The sequence below is a fragment of the Oncorhynchus kisutch genome, linkage group LG1 (genome assembly GCF_002021735.2).
Source record: "Oncorhynchus kisutch isolate 150728-3 linkage group LG1, Okis_V2, whole genome shotgun sequence".
Lineage (NCBI taxonomy): Eukaryota > Metazoa > Chordata > Actinopteri > Salmoniformes > Salmonidae > Oncorhynchus > Oncorhynchus kisutch.
Window position 1 is genome coordinate 8,364,632 of NC_034174.2, and position 22,642 is coordinate 8,387,273.

The following is a 22,642-nucleotide window of genomic DNA, read 5'->3' on the forward strand; positions in this document are numbered from 1 at the left end:
CTACTCCCTGTTTATCTCTATGCGTAGTCACTTTACCCCCTACCTACATGTACACTGCTGCTACTCACTGTTTATCTCTATGCGTAGTCACTTTACCCCTACCTACATGTACACTGCTGCTACTCACTGTTTATCTCTATGCGTAGTCACTTAACCCCTACCTACATGTACACTGCTGCTACTCACTGTTTATCTCTATGCGTAGTCACTTTACCCCTACCTACATGTACACTGCTGCTACTCACTGTTTATCTCTATGCGTAGTCACTTTACCCCTACCTACATGTACACTGCTGCTACTCACTGTTTATCTCTATGCGTAGTCACTTTACCCCTACCTACATGTACACTGCTGCTACTCACTGTTTATCTCTATGCGTAGTCACTTTACCCCTACCTACATGTACACTGCTGCTACTCACTGTTTATCTCTATGCGTAGTCACTTTACCCCTACCTACATGTACACTGCTGCTACTCCCTGTTTATCTCTATGCGTAGTCACTTTACCCCCTACCTACATGTACACTGCTGCTACTCCCTGTTTATCTCTATGCGTAGTCACTTTACCCCTACCTACATGTACACTGCTGCTACTCACTGTTTATCTCTATGCGTAGTCACTTTACCCCTACCTACATGTACACTGCTGCTACTCACTGTTTATCTCTATGCGTAGTCACTTTACCCCTACCTACATGTACACTGCTGCTACTCACTGTTTATCTCTATGCGTAGTCACTTTACCCCTACCTACATGTACACTGCTGCTACTCACTGTTTATCTCTATGCGTAGTCACTTTACCCCTACCTACATGTACACTGCTGCTACTCACTGTTTATCTCTATGCGTAGTCACTTTACCCCTACCTACATGTACACTGCTGCTACTCACTGTTTATCTCTATGCGTAGTCACTTTACCCCTACCTACATGTACACTGCTGCTACTCCCTGTTTATCTCTATGCGTAGTCACTTTACCCCTACCTACATGTACACTGCTGCTACTCACTGTTTATCTCTATGCGTAGTCACTTTACCCCTACCTACATGTACACTGCTGCTACTCACTGTTTATCTCTATGCGTAGTCACTTTTACCCCTACCTACATGTACACTGCTGCTACTCACTGTTTATCTCTATGCGTAGTCACTTTACCCCTACCTACATGTACACTGCTGCTACTCACTGTTTATCTCTATGCGTAGTCACTTTACCCCTACCTACATGTACACTGCTGCTACTCACTGTTTATCTCTATGCGTAGTCACTTTACCCCTACCTACATGTACACTGCTGCTACTCACTGTTTATCTCTATGCGTAGTCACTTTACCCCTACCTACATGTACACTGCTGCTACTCACTGTTTATCTCTATGCGTAGTCACTTTACCCCTACCTACATGTACACTGCTGCTACTCGCTGTTTATCTCTATGCGTAGTCACTTTACCCCTACCTACATGTACAAATTACCTATACATAGCCTCATTATTGTTATTTTATTGTTATACTTGTTATGAAATGTATTTCATAAATATTTTCTTAAAACTGCATTGTTGGTTAATAAGGGCTTGTAAGTAAGCATTTCACTGTAAGGTCTACTACACCTGTTGTATTCAGCATTTCACTGTAAGGTCTACTACACCTGTTGTATTCAGCATTTCACTGTAAGGTCTACTACACCTGTTGTATTCATCATTTCACTGTAAGGTCTACTACACCTGTTGTATTCAGCATTTCACTGTGAGGTCTACTACACCTGTTGTATTCAGCATTTCACTGTAAGGTCTACTACACCTGTTGTATTCAGCATTTCACTGTAAGGTCTACTACACCTGTTGTATTCAGCATTTCACTGTAAGGTCTACTACACCTGTTGTATTCAGCACTTCACTGTAAGGTCTACTACACCTGTTGTATTCAGCATTTCACTGTAAGGTCTACTACACCTGTTGTATTCAGCATTTCACTGTAAGGTCTACTACACTTGTCGTATTCAGACAGAATCAAGACATTTAAAAAACGTAATTCAACTATATATTGAACTTGTTTAGAAATGATCTAAAATATATTGAACAGAATTCATTCGAAAATTAATTCAAATTTGCCAAAACGCATCAGTGATTTGTATTTTCATGCAACTTTCTGAAACAGCACAGGAATGCCTGTCTGAGTGGGTGTGTGTGGTGCGAATGTCTACACTTTGTGTAACCGTTAGCTATGAAGCTAATGATAACATTATTCTGGTAGAGGTGGAAAGGCCTTACCAAAAACCTTATCAAATCAAAATGTTAACTACAAAGTAGCCTATATACCTACCCGGCAGAATAATATCATGATTATTTGCATCAATCCAGTGGCTATTTGTTTTGCAAACTCTGCAATCACACGAGACAGTAACAGCGCTTAACCAAACAACTGTCTCTTCCTGGTGCACATTTCCATTAAAGGGTAACTACACCAAAATCTAATTTAAAGAAGAAAAAAATCCCAGACCTAAAAATGTGTCTTCTGATGCAGGTTAAACATTATCGTGGTCTTACAACAGCATCAAATTGTTGTTTTTATATATTAATATATAAATACATTTGAGAGCGAAAACTTAAATCTGGAAAAACTAGACTTTTATCTCCCTCACCAACTTTAAACATCTGCTATCTGAGCAGCTAAACCGATCGCTGCAGCTGTACATAGTCCATCTATAAATAGCCCAACCAATTTACCTACCTCATCCCCATACTGTTTTTATTTATTTACTTTTCTGCTCCTTTGCACACCAATATCTCTACCTGCACATGACCATCTGATCATTTATCACTCCAGTGTTAATCTGCTAAATTGTAATTACTCGCCTACCTCCTCATGCCTTTTGCACACAATGTATAGACTCTTTTATTTTATTTTTTTAATTAAAACAATAAATAAAAATTCTATGTTATTGATTTGTTTATTGTTTACTCCATGTGTAACTCTGTGTTGCTGTCTGTTCACACTGCTATGCTTTATCTTGGCCAGGTCGCAGTTGTAAATGAGAACTTGTTCTCAACTAGCCTACCTGGTTAAATAAAGGTGTTCTCAACTAGCCTACCTGGTTAAATAAAGGTGTTCTCAACTAGCCTACCTGGTTAAATAAAGGTGTTCTCAACTAGCCTACCTGGTTAAATAAAGGTGTTCTCAACTAGCCTACCTGGTTAAATAAAGGTGTTCTCAACTAGCCTACCTGGTTAAATAAAAGGTGTTCTCAACTAGCCTACCTGGTTAAATAAAGGTGTTCTCAACTAGCCTACCTGTTAAATAAAGTGTTCTCAACTAGCCTACCTGGTTAAATAAAGGTGTTCTCAACTAGCCTACCTGGTTAAATAAAGGTGTTCTCAACTAGCCTACCTGGTTAAATAAAGGTGTTCTCAACTAGCCTACCTGGTTAAATAAAGGTGTTCTCAACTAGCCTACCTGGTTAAATAAAGGTGTTCTAACTAGACTACCTGGTTAAATAAAGGTGTTCTCCAACTGGACTACCTGGTTAAATAAGGTGTTCTCAACTAGCCTACCTGGTTAAATAAAGGTGTTCTCAACTAGCCTACCTGGTTAAATAAAGGTTTCTCAACTAGCCTACCTGGTTAAATAAAGGTGTTCTCAACTAGCCTACCTGGTTAAATAAAGGTGTTCTCAACTAGCCTACCTGGTTAAATAAAGGTGTTCTCAACTAGCCTACCTGGTTAAATAAAGGTGTTCTCAACTAGCCTACCTGGTTAAATAAAGGTGTTCTCAACTAGCCTACCTGGTTAAATAAAGGTGTTCTCAACTAGCCTACCTGGTTAAATAAAGGTGTTCTCAACTAGCCTACCTTAGGTTCTCACTAGCCTACCTGGTTAAATAAGGTGTCTCAACTAGCCTACCTGGTTAAATAAAGGTGTTCTCAACTAGCCTACCTGGTTAAATAAAGGTTGTTCTCAACTAGCCTACCTGGTTAAATAAAGGTGTTCTCAACTAGCCTACCTGGTTAAATAAAGGTGTTCTCAACTAGCCTACCTGGTTAAATAAAGGTGTTCTCAACTAGCCTACCTGGTTAAATAAAGGTGTTCTCAACTGGACTACCTGGTTAAATAAAGGTGTTCTCAACTAGCCTACCTGGTTAAATAAAGGTGTTCTCAACTAGCCTACCTGTTAAATAAAGGTGTTCTCAACTAGCCTACCTGGTTAAATAAAGGTGTTCTCAACTGGACTACCTGGTTAAATAAAGGTGTTCTCACTAGCCTACCTGGTTAATAAAGGTGTTCTCAACTAGCCTACCTGGTTAAATAAAGGTGTTCTCAATAGCCTACCTGGTTAAATAAAGTGTTCTCAACTAGCCTACCTGGTTAAATAAAGGTGTTCTCAACTAGCCTACCTGGTTAAATAAAGGTGTTCTCAACTAGCCTACCTGGTTAAATAAAGGTGTTTCTCAACTAGCCACCTGGTTAAATAAAGGTGTTCTCAACTAGCCTACCTGGTTAAATAAAGGTGTTCTCAACTAGCCTACCTGGTTAAATAAAGGTGTTCTCAACTAGCCTACCTGGTTAAATAAAGGTGTTCTCAACTAGCCTACCTGGTTAAATAAAGGTGTTCTCAACTGGACTACCTGGTTAAATAAAGGTGTTCTCAACTAGCCTACCTGGTTAAATAAAGGTGTTCTCAACTAGCCTACCTGGTTAAATAAAGGTGTTCTCAACTAGACTACCTGGTTAAATAAAGGTGTTCTCAACTAGCCTACCTGGTTAAATAAAGGTGTTCTCAACTAGCCTACCTGGTTAAATAAAGGTGTTCTCAACTAGCCTACCTGGTTAAATAAAGGTGTTCTCAACTAGCCTACCTGGTTAAATAAAGGTGTTCTCAACTAGCCTACCTGGTTAAATAAAGGTGTTCTCAACTAGCCTACCTGGTTAAATAAAGGTGTTCTCAACTAGCCTACCTGGTTAAATAAAGGTGTTCTCAACTAGCCTACCTGGTTAAATAAAGGTGTTCTCAACTAGCCTACCTGGTTAAATAAAGGTGTTCTCAACTAGCCTACCTGGTTAAATAAAGGTGTTCTCAACTAGCCTACCTGGTTAAATAAAGGTGTTCTCAACTAGCCTACCTGGTTAAATAAAGGTGTTCTCAACTAGCCTACCTGGTTAAATAAAGGTGTTCTCAACTAGCCTACCTGGTTAAATAAAGGTGTTCTCAACTAGCCTACCTGGTTAAATAAAGGTGTTCTCAACTAGCCTACCTGGTTAAATAAAGGTGTTCTCAACTAGCCTACCTGGTTAAATAAAGGTGTTCTCAACTAGCCTACCTGGTTAAATAAAGGTGTTCTCAACTAGCCTACCTGGTTAAATAAAGGTGTTCTCAACTGGACTACCTGGTTAAATAAAGGTGTTCTCAACTGGACTACCTGGTTAAATAAAGGTGTTCTCAACTAGCCTACCTGGTTAAATAAAGGTGTTCTCAACTAGCCTACCTGGTTAAATAAAGGTGTTCTCAACTAGCCTACCTGGTTAAATAAAGGTGTTCTCAACTAGGCCTACCTGGTTAAATAAAGGTGTTCTCAACTAGCCTACCTGGTTAAATAAAGGTGTTCTCAACTAGCCTACTGGTTAAATAAAGGTGTTCTCAACTAGCCTACCTGGTAAATAAAGGTGTTCTCAACTAGCCTACCTGGTTAAATAAAGGTGTTCTCAACTAGCCTACCTGGTTAAATAAAGGTGTTCTCAACTAGCCTACCTGGTTAAATAAAGGTGTTCTCAACTAGCCTACCTGGTTAAATAAAGGTGTTCTCAACTAGCCTACCTGGTTAAATAAAGGTGTTCTCAACTAGCCTACCTGGTTAAATAAAGGTGTTCTCAACTAGCCTACCTGGTTAAATAAAGGTGTTCTCAACTAGCCTACCTGGTTTAAATAAAGGTGTTCTCAACTAGCCTACCTGGTTAAATAAAGGTGTTCTCAACTAGCCTACCTGGTTAAATAAAGGTGTTCTCAACTAGCCTACCTGGTTAAATAAAGGTGTTCTCAACTAGCCTACCTGGTTAAATAAAGGTGTTCTCAACTAGCCTACCTGGTTAAATAAAGGTGTTCTCAACTAGCCTACCTGGTTAAATAAAGGTGTTCTCAACTAGCCTACCTGGTTAAATAAAGGTGTTCTCAACTAGACTACCTGGTTAAATAAAGGTGTTCTCAACTAGCCTACCTGGTTAAATAAAGGTGTTCTCAACTAGCCTACCTGGTTAAATAAAGGTGTTCTCAACTAGCCTACCTGGTTAAATAAAGGTGTTCTCAACTAGCCTACCTGGTTAAATAAAGGTGTTCTCAACTAGCCTACCTGGTTAAATAAAGGTGTTCTCAACTAGCCTACCTGGTTAAATAAAGGTGTTCTCAACTAGCCTACCTGGTTAAATAAAGGTGTTCTCAACTAGCCTACCTGGTTAAATAAAGGTGTTCTCAACTAGCCTACCTGGTTAATAAGGTGTTCTCAACTAGCCTACCTGGTTAAATAAAGGTGTTCTCAACTAGCCTACCTGGTTAAATAAAGGTGTTCTCAACTAGCCTACCTGGTTAAATAAAGGTGTTCTCAAACTAGCCTACCTGGTTAAATAAAGGTGTGTCTCAACTAGCCTACCTGGTTAAATAAAGGTGTTCTCAACTAGCCTACCTGGTTAAATAAAGGTGTTCTCAACTAGCCCTACCTGGTTACATAAAGGTGTTCTAACTAGGCCTACCTGGTTAAATAAAGGTGTTCTCAACTAGGCCTACCTGTTGTTAATAAGGTGTTCTCAACTAGGCCTACCTAGGTTAAATAAAAGGTGTTGTTCTCAACTAGCCTGACCTGGTTAACTAAAGGTGTTCTCCAACGTAGCTACCTGGTTAAATAAAGGGTGTTCTCAACTAGCCTACCTGGTTAGAATTAAAATGCTTTCTCAACTTAGCCCTAACCTGGTTAAATATAAAGGTGTCTCAATAGCCTACCTGGTTAAATAAAGGTGTTCTCACAGGCCTACCTGGTTAAATAAAGGGTGTTCTTCAACTAGCCTCCCTGGTTTAATAAAGGTGTTCTCAACTTAGCCTACCTGGTTAAATAAAGTGTTCTCAATAGCCTACCTGGTAATAAAGGTGTTCTCAACTAGGCCTACCTGGTTAAATAAAAGGTGTTCTCAACTAGGCCTACCTGGTTAAATAAAGGTCGTTCTCAACTAGCCTACCTGGTTAAATAAAGGTTTTCTCAACTTAAGCCTACCTGGTTAATAAGGTGTTCTCAACTAGCCTACCTGGTAAATAAAGGTGTTCTCAACTAGCCCTACCTGGTTAAATAAAGGTGTTCTCAACTGGACTACCTGGTTAAATAAAGGTGTTCTCAACTAGCCCTACCTGGTTAAATAAAGGTGTCTCAACTAGCCTACCTGGTTAAATAAGGTGTTCTCAACTAAGCCACCTGGTTAAATAAAGGTGTTCTCAACTAGCCTACCTGGTTAAATAAAGGTGTTCTCAACTAGCCTACCTGGTTAAATAAAGGTGTTCTCAACTAGCCTACCTGGTTAAATAAAGGTGTTCTCAACTAGCCTACCTGGTTAAATAAAGGTGTTCTCAACTAGCCTACCTGGCTTAAATAAAGGTGTTCTCAACTAGCCTACCTGGTTAAATAAAGGTGTTCTCAACTAGCCACCTGGTTAAATAAAGGTGTTCTCAACTAGCCTACCTGGTTAAATAAAGGTGTTCTCAACTAGCCACCTGGTTAAATAAAGGTGTTCTCAACTAGCCTACCTGGTTAAATAAAGGTGTTCTCAACTGGCCTACCTGGTTAAATAAAGGTGTTCTCAACTAGCCTACCTGGTTAAATAAAGGTGTTCTCAACTGGACTACCTGGTTAAATAAAGGTGTTCTCAACTAGCCTACCTGGTTAAATAAAGGTGTTCTCAACTAGCCTACCTGGTTAAATAAAGGTGTTCTCAACTGGACTACCTGGTTAAATAAAGGTGTTCTCAACTAGCCTACCTGGTTAAATAAAGGTGTTCTCAACTAGCCTACCTGGTTAAATAAAGGTGTTCTCAACTAGCCTACCTGGTTAAATAAAGGTGTTCTCAACTAGCCTACCTGGTTAAATAAAGGTGTTCTCAACTAGCCTACCTGGTTAAATAAAGGTGTTCTCAACTAGCCTACCTGGTTAAATAAAGGTGTTCTCAACTAGCCTACCTGGTTAAATAAAGGTGTTCTCAACTAGCCTACCTGGTTAAATAAAGGTGTTCTCAACTAGCCTACCTGGTTAAATAAAGGTGTTCTCAACTCATATAGATACCAAGGTGGCATAGCAGTTCAGACGTCTTTTGTCCTCGTCTTGTCGTGTCCTGTATATATATATATTTACAACTTTTTCACATACATTTTATTTTTATTTTCCATCAACTCATCTTCAAAACACTCTCCTGCAACCCGCCTCACCAATGTATATTTATAAAAAAGTATTATTTACCTCAGATCTGTAATCCTCCAAGAAGCTAGCCAGAAACTCCAAGAAGCTAGCCTGAAACTAGCCAGAAGCTAATCCAGAAGCTAGTTCAGAAGCTAGTTAGCTCCTTTACTGGCAAATCGTTAGTATTCAGCTAACCACGGTTTGTGGTCATCAGCTATCCTTTAGCTCGAAAATCTATCGCCAGTTCTGTACGGCGCAGCGCGGCTCGGAACGGAACATACCGGACCAATTTTTCTCTCCATGTCCCTGGATTTCGACTGCTCTCTGGACATTCATACCCGGATCTCACAGCTAGCTAGCTGCTATCCGTGTGACTATCGGCCTTCGTCGACTCCGGAGCAAACATCAATTATTCCGGAGCTAGCAAGCTCCGTCAATCACTCCTGAGTTCCATCAATCACACCTGGGCTGCAGTCACCTATCCGGACACGTTTTACTGCTTTCGCGGAGCCCCACCGGGCCTTCACAACTGGACTGCCGACGTTATCTACCCGAAGGAGTTATTCGGCTGGCTCCTCCGTCGCGACGTTACCCGAACGCCCATCTGCGGCCTGCTAACCGTTAGCTGTCTTACCGGCTGCTATCTGATTAGACAATCGGACATTTTTTTTTAAATATATTTTATTTTTTATTTTTTATTATTATTATTATGTTTTCTTCTTGGGCCTCTATAACTATATCTATTGTTTTTATTTTTGTTGTTGTTGTGTGATTTGGATTAATCCCCTCTACCACACGGAACCCCACTAATCTACTGACGGAACGCAAGAGGTAGCTAACAACAGACCTCCATCCTATGCTAGCTTGCTACCGATGCCCTGGCTAGCTGTCTAAATCACCAACCAACCTCTCCACTCACCGGACCCTTTTGATCACTCGACTAAGCATGCCTCTCCTTAATGTCAATATGTCTTGTCCATTTCTGTTCTGGTTAGTGTTTATTGGCTTATTTCACTGTAGAGCCTCTAGTCCTGCTCACTATACCTTATCCAACCTATTAGTTCCACCACCCACACATGCAATGACATCTCCTGGTTTCAACGATGTTTCTAGAGACAATATCTCTCTCTTCATCACTCAATACCTAGGTTTACCTCCACTGTATTCACATCCTACCATACATTTGTCTGTACATTATACCTTGATGCTATTTTATCGCCCCCAGAAACCTCCTTTTACTCTATGTTCCAGACGTTCTAGACGACCAATTCTCATAGCTTTTAGCCGTACCCTTATTCTACTCCTCCTATGTTCCTCTGGCGATGTAGAGGTGAATCCAGGCCCTGCAGTGCCTAGCTCCACTCCTATTCCCCAGGCGCTCTCTTTTGACGACTTCTGTAACCGTAATAGCCTTGGTTTCATGCATGTTAACATTAGAAGCCTCCTCCCTAAGTTTGTTCTATTCACTGCTTTAGCACACTCTGCCAACCCGGATGTTCTAGCTGTGTCTGAATCCTGGCTTAGGAAGACCACCAAAAACTCAGACATTTTAATTCCAAACTACAACATTTTCAGACAAGATAGAACTGCCAAAGGGGGCGGTGTTGCAATCTACTGCAAAGATAGCCTGCAGAGTTCTGTCCTACTATCCAGGTCTGTACCCAAACAATTTGAACTTCTACTTTTAAAAATCCACCTCTCTAAAAACAAGTCTCTCACCGTTGCCGCCTGCTATAGACCACCCTCTGCCCCCAGCTGTGCTCTGGACACCATATGTGAACTGATTGCCCCCCATCTATCTTCAGAGTTCGTGCTGCTAGGCGACCTAAACTGGAACATGCTTAACACCCCAGCCATCCTACAATCTAAACTTGATGCCCTCAATCTCACACAAATTATCAATGAACCTACCAGGTACCTCCCCAAAACCTTAAACACGGGCACCCTCATAGATATCATCCTAACCAACTTCCCCTCTAAATACACCTCTGCTGTCTTCAACCAAGATCTCAGCGATCACTGCCTCATTGCCTGCATCCGTAATGGGTCAGCGGTCAAACGACCGCCACTCATCACTGTAAAACGCTCCCTGAAACACTTCTGCGAGCAGGCCTTTCTAATCGACCTGGCCGGGGTATCCTGGAAGGATATTGATCTCATCCCGTCAGTAGAGGATGCCTGGATATTTTTTTTAAATGCCTTCCTAACCATCCTAAATAAACATGCCCCATTCAAGAAATTTAGAACCAGGAACAGATATAGCCCTTGGTTCTCCCCAGACCTGACTGCCCTTAACCAACACAAAAACATCCTATGGCGTTCTGCATTAGCATCGAACAGCCCCCGTGATATGCAGCTGTTCAGGGAAGCTAGAAATCATTATACACAGGCAGTTAGAAAAGCCAAGGCTAGCTTTTTCAAGCAGAAATTTGCTTCCTGCAACACTAACTCAAAAAAGTTCTGGGACACTGTAAAGTCCATGGAGAATAAGAACACCTCCTCCCAGCTGCCCACTGCACTGAAGATAGGAAACACTGTCACCACTGATAAATCCACCATAATTGAGAATTTCAATAAGCATTTTTCTACGGCTGGCCATGCTTTCCACCTGGCTACTCCTACCCCGGACAACAGCACTGCACCCCCAACAGCAACTCGCCCAAGCCTTCCCCATTTCTCCTTCTCCCAAATCCATTCAGCTGATGTTCTGAAAGAGCTGCAAAATCTGGACCCCTACAAATCAGCCGGGCTAGACAATCTGGACCCTTTCTTTCTAAAATTATCTGCCGAAATTGTTGCCACCCCTATTACTAGCCTGTTCAACCTCTCTTTCGTGTCGTCTGAGATTCCCAAAGATTGGAAAGCAGCTGCGGTCATCCCCCTCTTCAAAGGGGGACACACTCTTGACCCAAACTGCTACAGACCTATATCTATCCTACCGTGCCTTTCTAAGATCTTCGAAAGCCAAGTCAACAAACAGATTACCGACCATTTCGAATCTCACCATACCTTCTCTGCTATGCAATCTGGTTTCAGAGCTGGTCATGGGTGCACCTCAGCCACGCTCAAGGTCCTAAACGATATCTTAACCGCCATCGATAAGAAACATTACTGTGCAGCCGTATTCATTGATCTGGCCAAGGCTTTCGACTCTGTCAATCACCATATCCTCATCGGCAGACTCGACAGCCTTGGTTTCTCAAATGATTGCCTCGCCTGGTTCACCAACTACTTCTCTGATAGAGTTCAGTGTGTCAAATCGGAGGGTCTGCTGTCCGGACCTCTGGCAGTCTCTATGGGGGTGCCACAGGGTTCAATTCTTGGACCGACTCTCTTCTCTGTATACATCAATGAGGTCGCTCTTGCTGCTGGTGAGTCCCTGATCCACCTCTACGCAGACGACACCATTCTGTATACTTCCGGCCCTTCTCTGGACACTGTGTTAACAACCCTCCAGGCAAGCTTCAATGCCATACAACTCTCCTTCCGTGGCCTCCAATTGCTCTTGAATGCAAGTAAAACTAAATGCATGCTCTTCAACCGATCGCTGCCTGCACCTACCCGCCTGTCCAACATCACTACTCTGGACGGCTCTGACTTAGAATACGTGGACAACTACAAATACTTAGGTGTCTGGTTAGATTGTAAACTCTCCTTCCAGACCCATATCAAACATCTCCAATCCAAAGTTAAATCTAGAATTGGCTTCCTATTTCGCAACAAAGCATCCTTCACTCATGCTGCCAAACATACCCTTGTAAAACTGACCATCCTACCAATCCTCGACTTTGGCGATGTCATTTACAAAATAGCCTCCAATACCCTACTCAACAAATTGGATGCAGTCTATCACAGTGCAATCCGTTTTATCACCAAAGCCCCATATACTACCCACCATTGCGACCTGTACGCTCTCGTTGGCTGGCCCTCGCTTCATACTCGTCGCCAAACCCACTGGCTCCATGTCATCTACAAGACCCTGCTAGGTAAAGTCCCCCCTTATCTCAGCTCGCTGGTCACCATAGCATCTCCCACCTGTAGCACACGCTCCAGCAGGTATATCTCTCTAGTCACCCCCAAAGCCAATTCTTTCTTTGGCCGCCTCTCCTTCCAGTTCTCTGCTGCCAATGACTGGAACGAACTACAAAAATCTCTGAAACTGGAAACACTTATCTCCCTCACTAGCTTTAAGCACCAACTGTCAGAGCAGCTCACAGATTACTGCACCTGTACATAGCCCACCTATAATTTAGCCCAAACAACTACCTCTTTCCCAACTGTATTTAATTTTAATTTATTTATTTATTTTTAATTTTGCTCCTTTGCACCCCATTATTTTTTTATTTCTACTTTGCACATTCTTCCATTGCAAAACTACCATTCCAGTATTTTACTTGCTATATTGTATTTACTTTGCCATCTTGGCCTTTTTTGCCTTTACCTCCCTTCTCACCTCATTTGCTCACATTGTATATAGACTTGTTTATACTGCATTATTGACTGTATGTTTGTTTTTACTCCATGTGTAACTCTGTGTCGTTTTATCTGTCGAACTGCTTTGCTTTATCTTGGCCAGGTCGCAATTGTAAATGAGAACTTGTTCTCAACTTGCCTACCTGGTTAAATAAAGGTAAAATAAATAAATAAATAAATAAACTAGCCTACCTGGTTAAATAAAGGTGTTCTCAACTAGCCTACCTGGTTAAATAAAGGTGTTCTCAACTAGCCTACCTGGTTAAATAAAGGTGTTCTCAACTAGCCTACCTGGTTAAATAAAGGTGTTCTCAACTAGCCTACCTGGTTAAATAAAGGTGTTCTCAACTAGCCTACCTGGTTAAATAAAGGTGTTCTCAACTAGCCTACCTGGTTAAATAAAGGTGTTCTCAACTAGCCTACCTGGTTAAATAAAGGTGTTCTCAACTAGCCTACCTGGTTAAATAAAGGTGTTCTCAACTAGCCTACCTGGTTAAATAAAGGTGTTCTCAACTAGCCTACCTGGTTAAATAAAGGTGTTCTCAACTAGCCTACCTGGTTAAGTAAAGGTGTTCTCAACTAGCCTACCTGGTTAAATAAAGGTGTTCTCAACTAGCCTACCTGGTTAAATAAAGGTGTTCTCAACTAGCCTACCTGGTTAAATAAAGGTGTTCTCAACTAGCCACCTGGTTAAATAAAGGTGTTCTCAACTAGCCTACCTGGTTAAATAAAGGTGTTCTCAACTAGCCTACCTGGTTAAATAAAGGTGTTCTCAACTAGCCTACCTGGTTAAATAAAGGTGAAATAAAAAAATACACAATAAAAAAAAATAGGGAAAAACAAAAACATATTCAAGCTAAAATTAAAAACATTTTATAGGTCCCTACTGGGTAAACAACACAAGCTAGCTACTAGCTATATATTCACATACCCAACATTAAGGTGATCCACTAAGGCTTCTGTTAGACAGGTGGCAGCTGCAATTGCCTCTCGTCTGCGTCTCTCTGAGCAGGGCAGAAGAAAACAGGAGTGTATTCATTACATCTCGCAACGGAAACCGTTTAACAACCAAATAGAAGCAAATCGACCACAACGGAAGGGAGGATCCTACCTGAATTTCTTCAATACACTCATTTTCGTTGCAAAACGTTAATAGTTTTTGCAGTAAACTGTTTCTGTTTGCAAAATATGCGTAATGAATGCACTTACAGAAAACGTTTACCGTTTAATAACCAAACGGCGCAAAACTACACACATGTAGGTAGCCGCCCCCCGGAATGAATACACCCCACCTATCATGTCATGGTGGAGAGGCATAACGTAGCTATGTTAGCCATCAAGTCAAGAACGGTACAGTCTTCCATTTAGCTAAATTGCCTGTATTCGCCCAAACTTGAGTAACCATTGGAGTAAATGTACTGCATATAACCACATATATATATATGCGGTATAAAGTCGATTCCAGGGGCTAGTCTGCTAACTGCTTGGTCCAGGGCGTCAGTGTGAGTTGTTGTAGCACGAAGAGACCAGAGCTAACTAGCTATACATCTAGTTAACGTCAAAAAATTGACAATTTGCTCGACTCATGCATTTCAAACAGTTGTTCTAAGTTCAACTAACTAGAACCTTATTCTTGCAGCTAACTATATTTTCTAGCTAATGTTGTTGGTGTTTTTTAAAGCATAATAACCAGCTGCAGCAACATTACCTTGGAGTTCTTTTCTCTCGTTTTGCTTTGCATGATGCTCCTTCAATAAACGAGAAAGCATTTTTTTCTTTAACTTTATTTTTCACTACCTTAATTTAATTGTGTAATGTATTTTCATTTATCTAGCAGGGACATGAGAGCTGGTAGGATTTACAGCTGTTGTCACCAGACCACGTAATGAAGGATCAATGGCGTTTCTCGTAGGCAAATTATATAGGATCAGCTTTCCATTCCGAAGTAGAAACGTTGAATTAGGCCAAAATAACGCGATATTGACTTCAGATCCGTTTTTATTTCTTCTTTGGAGTTTAACGGCGGTTGGCATCCAATATGTTGCATTACTGCCACCAACTGGACTATAATATAAACAAACATGGGGAAAGAGAAAAACACCACCACTCAACACACCCTGTAACTCTTCCGAAGTCAAATATCGTATACCCAAATACTTCTCTGCAGCTGCCACCACAACATCTATTTGCTGTGATTTACATTCCATTTCTGTGGTACAGTTGATATACATTGCTATGAACGCTAAGAAGCCAACCTTACTGAAACAAACATCACTCGTTGGTCTATCTCTCTGTGCTGGCACAGATGTTCTCCTGTCAGGATCCTTGACCCTTGACCCATCCTCCTCTACTTTCTTCACTGCTTCAGCATACGACACCTTCTGCACTACTCTGACTCTAGACACCTGAAAAGGCCTCTCTCTCACCGGACACTTCTGATCCCCAGCAACATGGGCACCCCTACAGTTTTTACACACACACACACACACTTCTATCTGCCAAAACTACACAATCCTTTATCGCATACCCTCCTGCACACTTCCCACATCTTGGAATCTCCTTCCTACAAACTACTCCAACATGGCCATAAACGTGGCACCTGAAAACTAATATATGACTCAAAATTCAAAAGGACTGACAGTGACTCATCTGTTCCACCACGCTCACCTTCAATTGCTCCACCTCCACACTTAACGCTACCCCCAGAAATCACTACTTTCAAAGGTGCCCTGTTCCTAAGAGCAAAGCAAGAAGCACAAGTCACAGAGTGTCCACTATACTCTGGTCAGAACAAACACAAACAAATATCACAAGTCCACTACAGGTTACCTTCACTGATTGAACTGAACCCAACTCTTTTCTCACCCACCATGAAACCACAAATGAATCCAACCAAAAAGCAAGAGTCCACTATCTCCCCAAAAAAGTTCACTCTTACTGGACCAGATTCTTCTTTATCATGTCAATCGATCAGGTGCTGAGCTCTTCACCACACCTTCCACCTCACTTAACCCACCCACTTCTATTTCACCTCCAGAACTCAGTCTGGCTCACTCTGTTTGCACTTGACACCACATCGTCATTTTTATTGCCATCTTCCTCCAATTCAAATCCAACCTCTGCTTTCCTCATTCTCTTCTTCCTCTCTTCCCTTTGCCATTATACTATCTGTGCCATTAGGGTCTGTGAGAGCATGGGCAGCGCCATTGAGGCTACAACCCATAGGAATCCTCACCTAGTTGACTCCTTTGACTACTTTAAAATGACGGAAGTGTAACAGGGTTATATTGGTGATTCCCCTTGCCACTTTATTGTTAAGCCAATGGGTTTTTGGTTTTATTTTTCTCTTGCCTTCACCTACTCAACATGGCATCTTATTGGCTGGTTTGCGTAGGGAGGATGTTTCATTAGAATCCTCCCAGTGAACAAGCACCAAACCAGCGGTAAGTTGTTGGTTGCAAAGCAGTGCATGTCAAAAGTGATTTTCATACTTCCAAGTGATGATTTAAATGTAAAATTTTTATAAATTTGTTTGTAAATGTTATTAGAACACCACACATAAGATGTTTTTTGGTGAATATTTGTTGTGCATTTTGTTGTAGAGGATTCCAGCTAATACTAGCTAGCAACTTACTAGCTGGTGGGGGGGGGGTTCGTATATTTTGTACAGTGCGACACGTGCAGAGTTGGATGGTGAGCCGTGCATTGCAGGACGTGCAATTTTGTGCTGTTTCTATCAGAATAAATCTCCATGACTGGTGCTACAAGTTGGAGCTCATGTCGATGATCAATTACATGCGGCGACAGGGTAGCCTAGTGGTTAGAGCGTTGGGACTAGTAACTGGAAGATTGGAAGTTCAAATCCCGAGCTGTTGTTCTGAACAGGCAGTTAACCCACTGTTCCTAGGCCGTTATTGAAAATAAGAATTTATTCTTAACTGACTGAGTCGCACCCGGGTATTGGTGAGGGGACGGTCTAAAGTTATACTGTTACATATACACAGGGTACCAGTACTGAGTCGATGTGCAGGGGTACGATGTCATTTATTCCTAGTTATACATATAACTAGGAATAAAGTGACAGATAGTGAACAGTAGCAGCAGCGTATGTGATGTGTAAAAAGAGTTTGGGTCAAGGCAGATAGTTATATAGCTACCCAGACTATCTATTTAGCAGTCTTTTGGCTTGGGGGTAGAAGCTGTTCAGGGTCCTGATGGTTCCAGACTTGGTGCATCAGTACCGCTTGCCATGAGGAAGCAGAGACAACAATTGGCTGGAGTCTTTGACCATTTTTAAGGTCTTTAAAAAAAATGTTTTTAGCTTTAGGCAAGTCAGTTAAGAACAAATTCTTATTTTTAATGACGGCCTAGGAACAGTGGGTTAACTGCCTGTTCAGGGGCAGAATGACAGATTTGTACCTTGTCAGCTCAGGGATTTGAACTTGCAACCTTTCGGTTACTAGTCCAACACTCTAACCACTAAGCTACCCTGCCTTACTCTGACACTGCCTGGTATAGAGGTCCTGGATGGCAGGGATGTAAAGAATCAAGCTAGCTAGCATTTACTGCAAATTGAATGAACAATTTTGTTAGCTTGCCTTGCTGATATTTGCCATGCAATGCAGATGAAGTAATGTAGCTAGCTAGCTAACTAATGTAGCTAATGTAGTAATGTAGCTAGTTAGCTAACTAATGTAGCTAATGTAGTAATGTAGCTGGTTAGCTAACTGTGTTTTTAAAATCCCTGTATGCCTATGGATGTGTAGCTAGCCGATCTGTGTATGGACCCTAAAACGTTTGGTATACATATTAGTTCAGAACCTAGCTATGAACCTCAGCTTTCATAGCCAGTTGTATCAACTTCAAAACAGTATGAATGACATTAATGAAACCTATGGTTTAGTAGAATATAATATAACTTTGTACCAAGGGTCCCCACATTGTAGCCTGTACTTTTTAATATATTCACTGATCATGTACTCTACCTTGGCAAATAAATGTGCAGTTCAGGTATGAATGTCTTTGAGATTATTTTTCAGTCATATCCAATACCAGGAGTATCAAACTCCAGTCTTTGAATGTCTCTGTGTCTGCATGTATGTATTACAATTATACACCTCAACAGTGTTTACCAATTTTGGTCCTGGAACATCAATGGTTATACATTGTAACTGTGCAATGGACTAGAAACATGATTTAACTAGTTAAAGGCTGATTTGTAATTTATATATACAGAAATATCATCAAACAGTACACTACACTTCCTATGCATCATGTAAATACTGTAAAACCAGTTCATCTCAATATCTAATTCCCTTCATCTGCTTAGATCTGACAAACACAGGATAGGTGTAGTATTTCATTAAATGATAGACTTAATTTCAACCAGTAGAGAATGTGAAATGCTTTATTGTCACGTCCTGACCATAGAGAGCCCTTGTTTCTCTATAGTGGAGTAGGTCAGGGTGTGACTAAGGGGGTAGTCTAGTTTATTATTTCTATGTGGGGTTCTAGTTCATTTTTCTATGTTGGTCATTTTGTATGATTCCCAATTAGAGGCATCTGGTAATCGTTGTCTCTAATTGGGGATCATATTTAAGTAGTCATTTTCCCCACCTGTGTTTGTGGGATATTGTTTATGTGTAGTTGCCTGTTTGCACTTCATTGTCGTCACGGTTCGTTTATTCTTTTGTTGTGTGGTTCACTTACTTAAATAAAAAGATGTGGAACCCAGATCACACTCCACGTTGGTCTCAGTATGCTTCCAATGATCGTGACATTTATACCCGTACCCCCTGTATATAGCCTCATTATTTTATTGTGTTACTTTATATTCATTTTTTTTTTTACTTTAGTTTATTTAGTAAATATTTTCCTAAGTCTATTTCTTGAACTGCATTGTTGGTTAAGGGCTTGTAAGTTAGCACTTCATGGTACGGTGAATCAAGCGCATGTGTTAAACCCAGACTTGGACCAGACATCCACTCCACTGAAGAGCATGTGTTAAACCCAGACTTGGACCAGACATCCACTCCACTGAAGAGCATGTGTTAAACCCAGACTTGGACCAGACATCCACTCCACTGAAGAGCATGTGTTAAACCCAGACTTGGACCAGACATCCACTCCACTGAAGAGCATGTGTTAAACCCAGACTTGGACCAGACATCCACTCCACTGAAGAGCATGTGTTAAACCCAGACTTGGACCAGACATCCACTCCACTCAAGAGCATGTGTTAAACCCAGACTTGGACCAGACATCCACTCCACTGAAGAGCATGTGTTAAACCCAGACTTGGACCAGACATCCACTCCACTGAAGAGCATGTGTTAAACCCAGACTTGGACCAGACATCCACTCCACTGAAGAACATGTGTTAAACCCAGACTTGGACCAGACATCCACTCCACTGAAGAGCATGTGTTAAACCCAGACTTTGACCAGACATCCACTCCACTGAAGAGCATGTGTTAAACCCAGACTTGGACCAGACATCCACTCCACTGAAGAGCATGTGTTAAACCCAGACTTGGACCAGACATCCACTCCACTGAAGAGCATGTGTTAAACCCAGACTTGGACCAGACATCCACTCCACTGAAGAGCATGTGTTAAACCCAGACTTGGACCAGACATCCACTCCACTGAAGAGCATGTGTTAAACCCAGACTTGGACCAGACATCCACTCCACTGAAGAGCATGTGTTAAACCCAGACTTGGACCAGACATCCACTCCACTGAAGAGCATGTGTTAAACCCAGACTTGGACCAGACATCCACTCCACTGAAGAGCATGTGTTAAACCCAGACTTTGACCAGACATCCACTCCACTGAAGAGCATGTGTTAAACCCAGACTTGGACCAGACATCCACTCCACTGAAGAGCATGCTAGTGATTGTTTTGCAATGCCTGCAGTTACACACTGATTCCTTCCAAACCACCCATTGTTGAATTTGCCATTTCCATCTTGTTGTGTAATGTTTATGTCCAATGGCCGATGAGCACCGATACATTTAATCTGTAATTTCCCTTCATTATTTCTCTTCATATGACAAGGATTAAAATGGATTTGCCAGTAGATTGTATGACTTGATTCATGATGATGACTGCTAGCTAAGATTTTAAAAGTATGATGTCTGTCCAATCAAAGCTACTGTAGATATAACTTGATTTGACGTAATTTTATCTGGGGCCATTGACCTTGGGCCTTCTTGGTTGGGCACTTCAAATTTAACTATATGGCAGTACCCAAGGGGCTTGCATTTTTTGAGCATTTTGGAGCTGCCTTACTCAAGAAAGCAAAAAATAGACCATGTTTGTATGCGGCTTTATTAAAACCTGTTAGAGATAGGGGGCAGTATTTTCCCTTTGGATGAATTGCGTGCCCATAGTGAACTGCATCAAAATCTGTCCTAAATTGCTAATATATGCATATTATTATTATTATTATTCGATAGAAAACACTCTGAAGCATCTAAAACCGTTTGAATTATGTCTGTGAGTATAACAGAACTCACAGGGCAGGCAATCTTCCAAACTAGTTTTGGAATCCTGAAAGTTGGGGCAACTTTGACGTCATCGCCCCCTCCCTTCCCAACAAGTTATGGATCTGGAAACACTTCCTATGTCTTCCACTAGATGTCCTCATTCAGTAGAAAGTGCAATGGAGCATTTGCTGTGAACTTTGACCTAATGAGAAGAAAATTACTACAATGTTGTTGTTTTTTTTACATTGTTTGCAAACTGATAAGTGATACGTATTAATGCCAAATAACATGTAAAACAGGGAAAAAACAGTTGGGGCTCAAAACATGCCCTGAATGACAGGTCACCACTGGGTAGAAGTCTGACTGAACCAGGTTTTCCACTAAGATATTGCCTGTGCTTAGCTCCATTCCGTAGATGTTTTTATCTTGAAAAACTCCCCAGTCCTTAACGAATACAAGCATACCCATAACATGATGCAACCACCACTAAGCTTGAAAATATGGATAGTGGTACTGAGTAATGTGTTGCATTGGATTTTTTCACTCCTGCTCCCGTTCCCCCTCCCTGGCGCTCGAAGGCGCCAGGCTCCCCAGGATTACGCACTCCTGCCACCATCATTACGCACACCTGCCACCATCATTACGCACACCTGCCACCATCATTACACACACCTGCCACCATCATTACGCACACCTGCCACCATCATTACGCACACCTGCCTGCCACCATCATTACGCACACCTGCCACCATCATTATGCACACCTGCCACCATCATTACACACTCCTGCCACCATCATTATGCACACCTGCCACCATCATTACGCACACCTGCCACCATCATTACGCACACCTGCCCCCCCCCCCCCCCCATCACACGCATCAGAGATTATTGGACTCAATCACCTCCGTCATTACCTCCTCTATATCTGTCTGGTTCCCTGCTTCAGCATTGATTGTCATTTGATGTTGTTTACCTGCTGTGCTGACACTGTTTCTGTTTTGTTACCTGTTTGTTCCTGATTAAATGTTGACTCCCCGTACCTGTTTCTCATCTCCAGCATCGGTCATTACAGATTTGTCCTAAACGTAACACTTTGTATTCAGGAATTGCTTTGCCACATTTTTTTGTAGTATTACTTTAGTGCCTTGTTGCAAACAGGGTGCATGTTTTGGAATATGTTTTATTCTGTACAGGCTTCCTTCTTTTCACTTTGTCAATTAGGTTAGTATTGTGGAGTAACTACAATGTTGTTGATCATCCTCAGTTATCTCCTATTACAGCCATTCAACTCTGTAACTGTTTTAAAGTCAACATTGGCCTCATAGTGAAATCCCTGAGTGGTTTCTTTCCTCTCCGGCAACTGAGTTAGGCAGGACTGGGTGTATTGATACATCATCCAAAGTGTAGAGGGATATTCCTTTTTTTTTTTTACCCATCTACCAATAGCTGCCCTTCTTTGCGAGGCATTGGTCTTTGTGGTTGAATCTGTGTTTGAAATTCACTTCTGTGGGGGTACAGAGATGAGGTAGTCATTAAAAAATCATGTTAAACAGTATTATTGCACACTGTGAGTCCATGCAAATTATTATGTGACTTGTTAAGCACATATTTACTTCTGAACCTATTTAGGCTTGCCATACCAAAGGGGTTTAATACTTATTGACTCAATCAAAGTTATCTGTAAAGGCTTTTTTACATCAGCAGATGTCACAAAGTGCTGTACAGAAACCCAGTCTAAAACCCCAAACAGCAAGCAATGCAGATGTAGAAGCACAATGGCAAGGAAAAACTCCCTAGAAAGGCAGGAACCTAGGAAGAAACCTAGAGAGGAGCCAGGCTCTGAGGGGTGGCCAGTCTTCTGGCTGTGCTGGTAAAGATTATAAAAGAGTACAGAAATGTAGGCCAGATCGTTCTTCAAGACATTTAAACTGTTCATAGATGACCATCAGGGTCAAATAATAAACACAGTGGTTAATAGTGGGAAATAGTTTAGCACCTCAGGAGTAAATGACAGTTGGCTTTTCATTGCAGAGAAAGACATTTCAGATTTTTTAAATGTTTTAATTAATTAGTAAAATCTTTGAAAAACATAATTACACTTTGACATTATTTGGTATTGTGTGTAGGCCAGTGACCCCAAAAAATATAATTGAATCAATTTTAAATTCAGGGGCTGTAACGCAACAAGTCAAGGGAATACTTGTCACTGAAGTCACTGTATTTTAGCAAATACATTTCCTTTTGATCCTGAA

General features: G+C 41.3%; 1 protein-coding gene across 2 annotated transcripts in view; it reads right to left on the bottom strand.

Annotated features, from left to right (window-relative positions):
* Positions 1-14,925, bottom strand: part of LOC109866850 (biogenesis of lysosome-related organelles complex 1 subunit 1) — a 32,715-nt gene extending 17,790 nt beyond the window's left edge. The window contains exons 1-2 of one of the 2 annotated variants that reach the window (XM_031819778.1): positions 14,603-14,925; positions 13,826-13,898 (exon numbers count right to left, since the gene is read on the bottom strand). In XM_031819778.1, coding sequence (XP_031675638.1) covers positions 13,826-13,898; positions 14,603-14,663 — 134 coding nt within the window. In that variant the 5' untranslated portion in view covers positions 14,664-14,925. The remainder of the gene's footprint in view (positions 1-13,825; positions 13,899-14,602) is intronic. The other variant, XM_031819575.1, reaches the window with a different exon arrangement.
* Between the last annotated feature and the right edge of the window lie 7,717 nt (positions 14,926-22,642).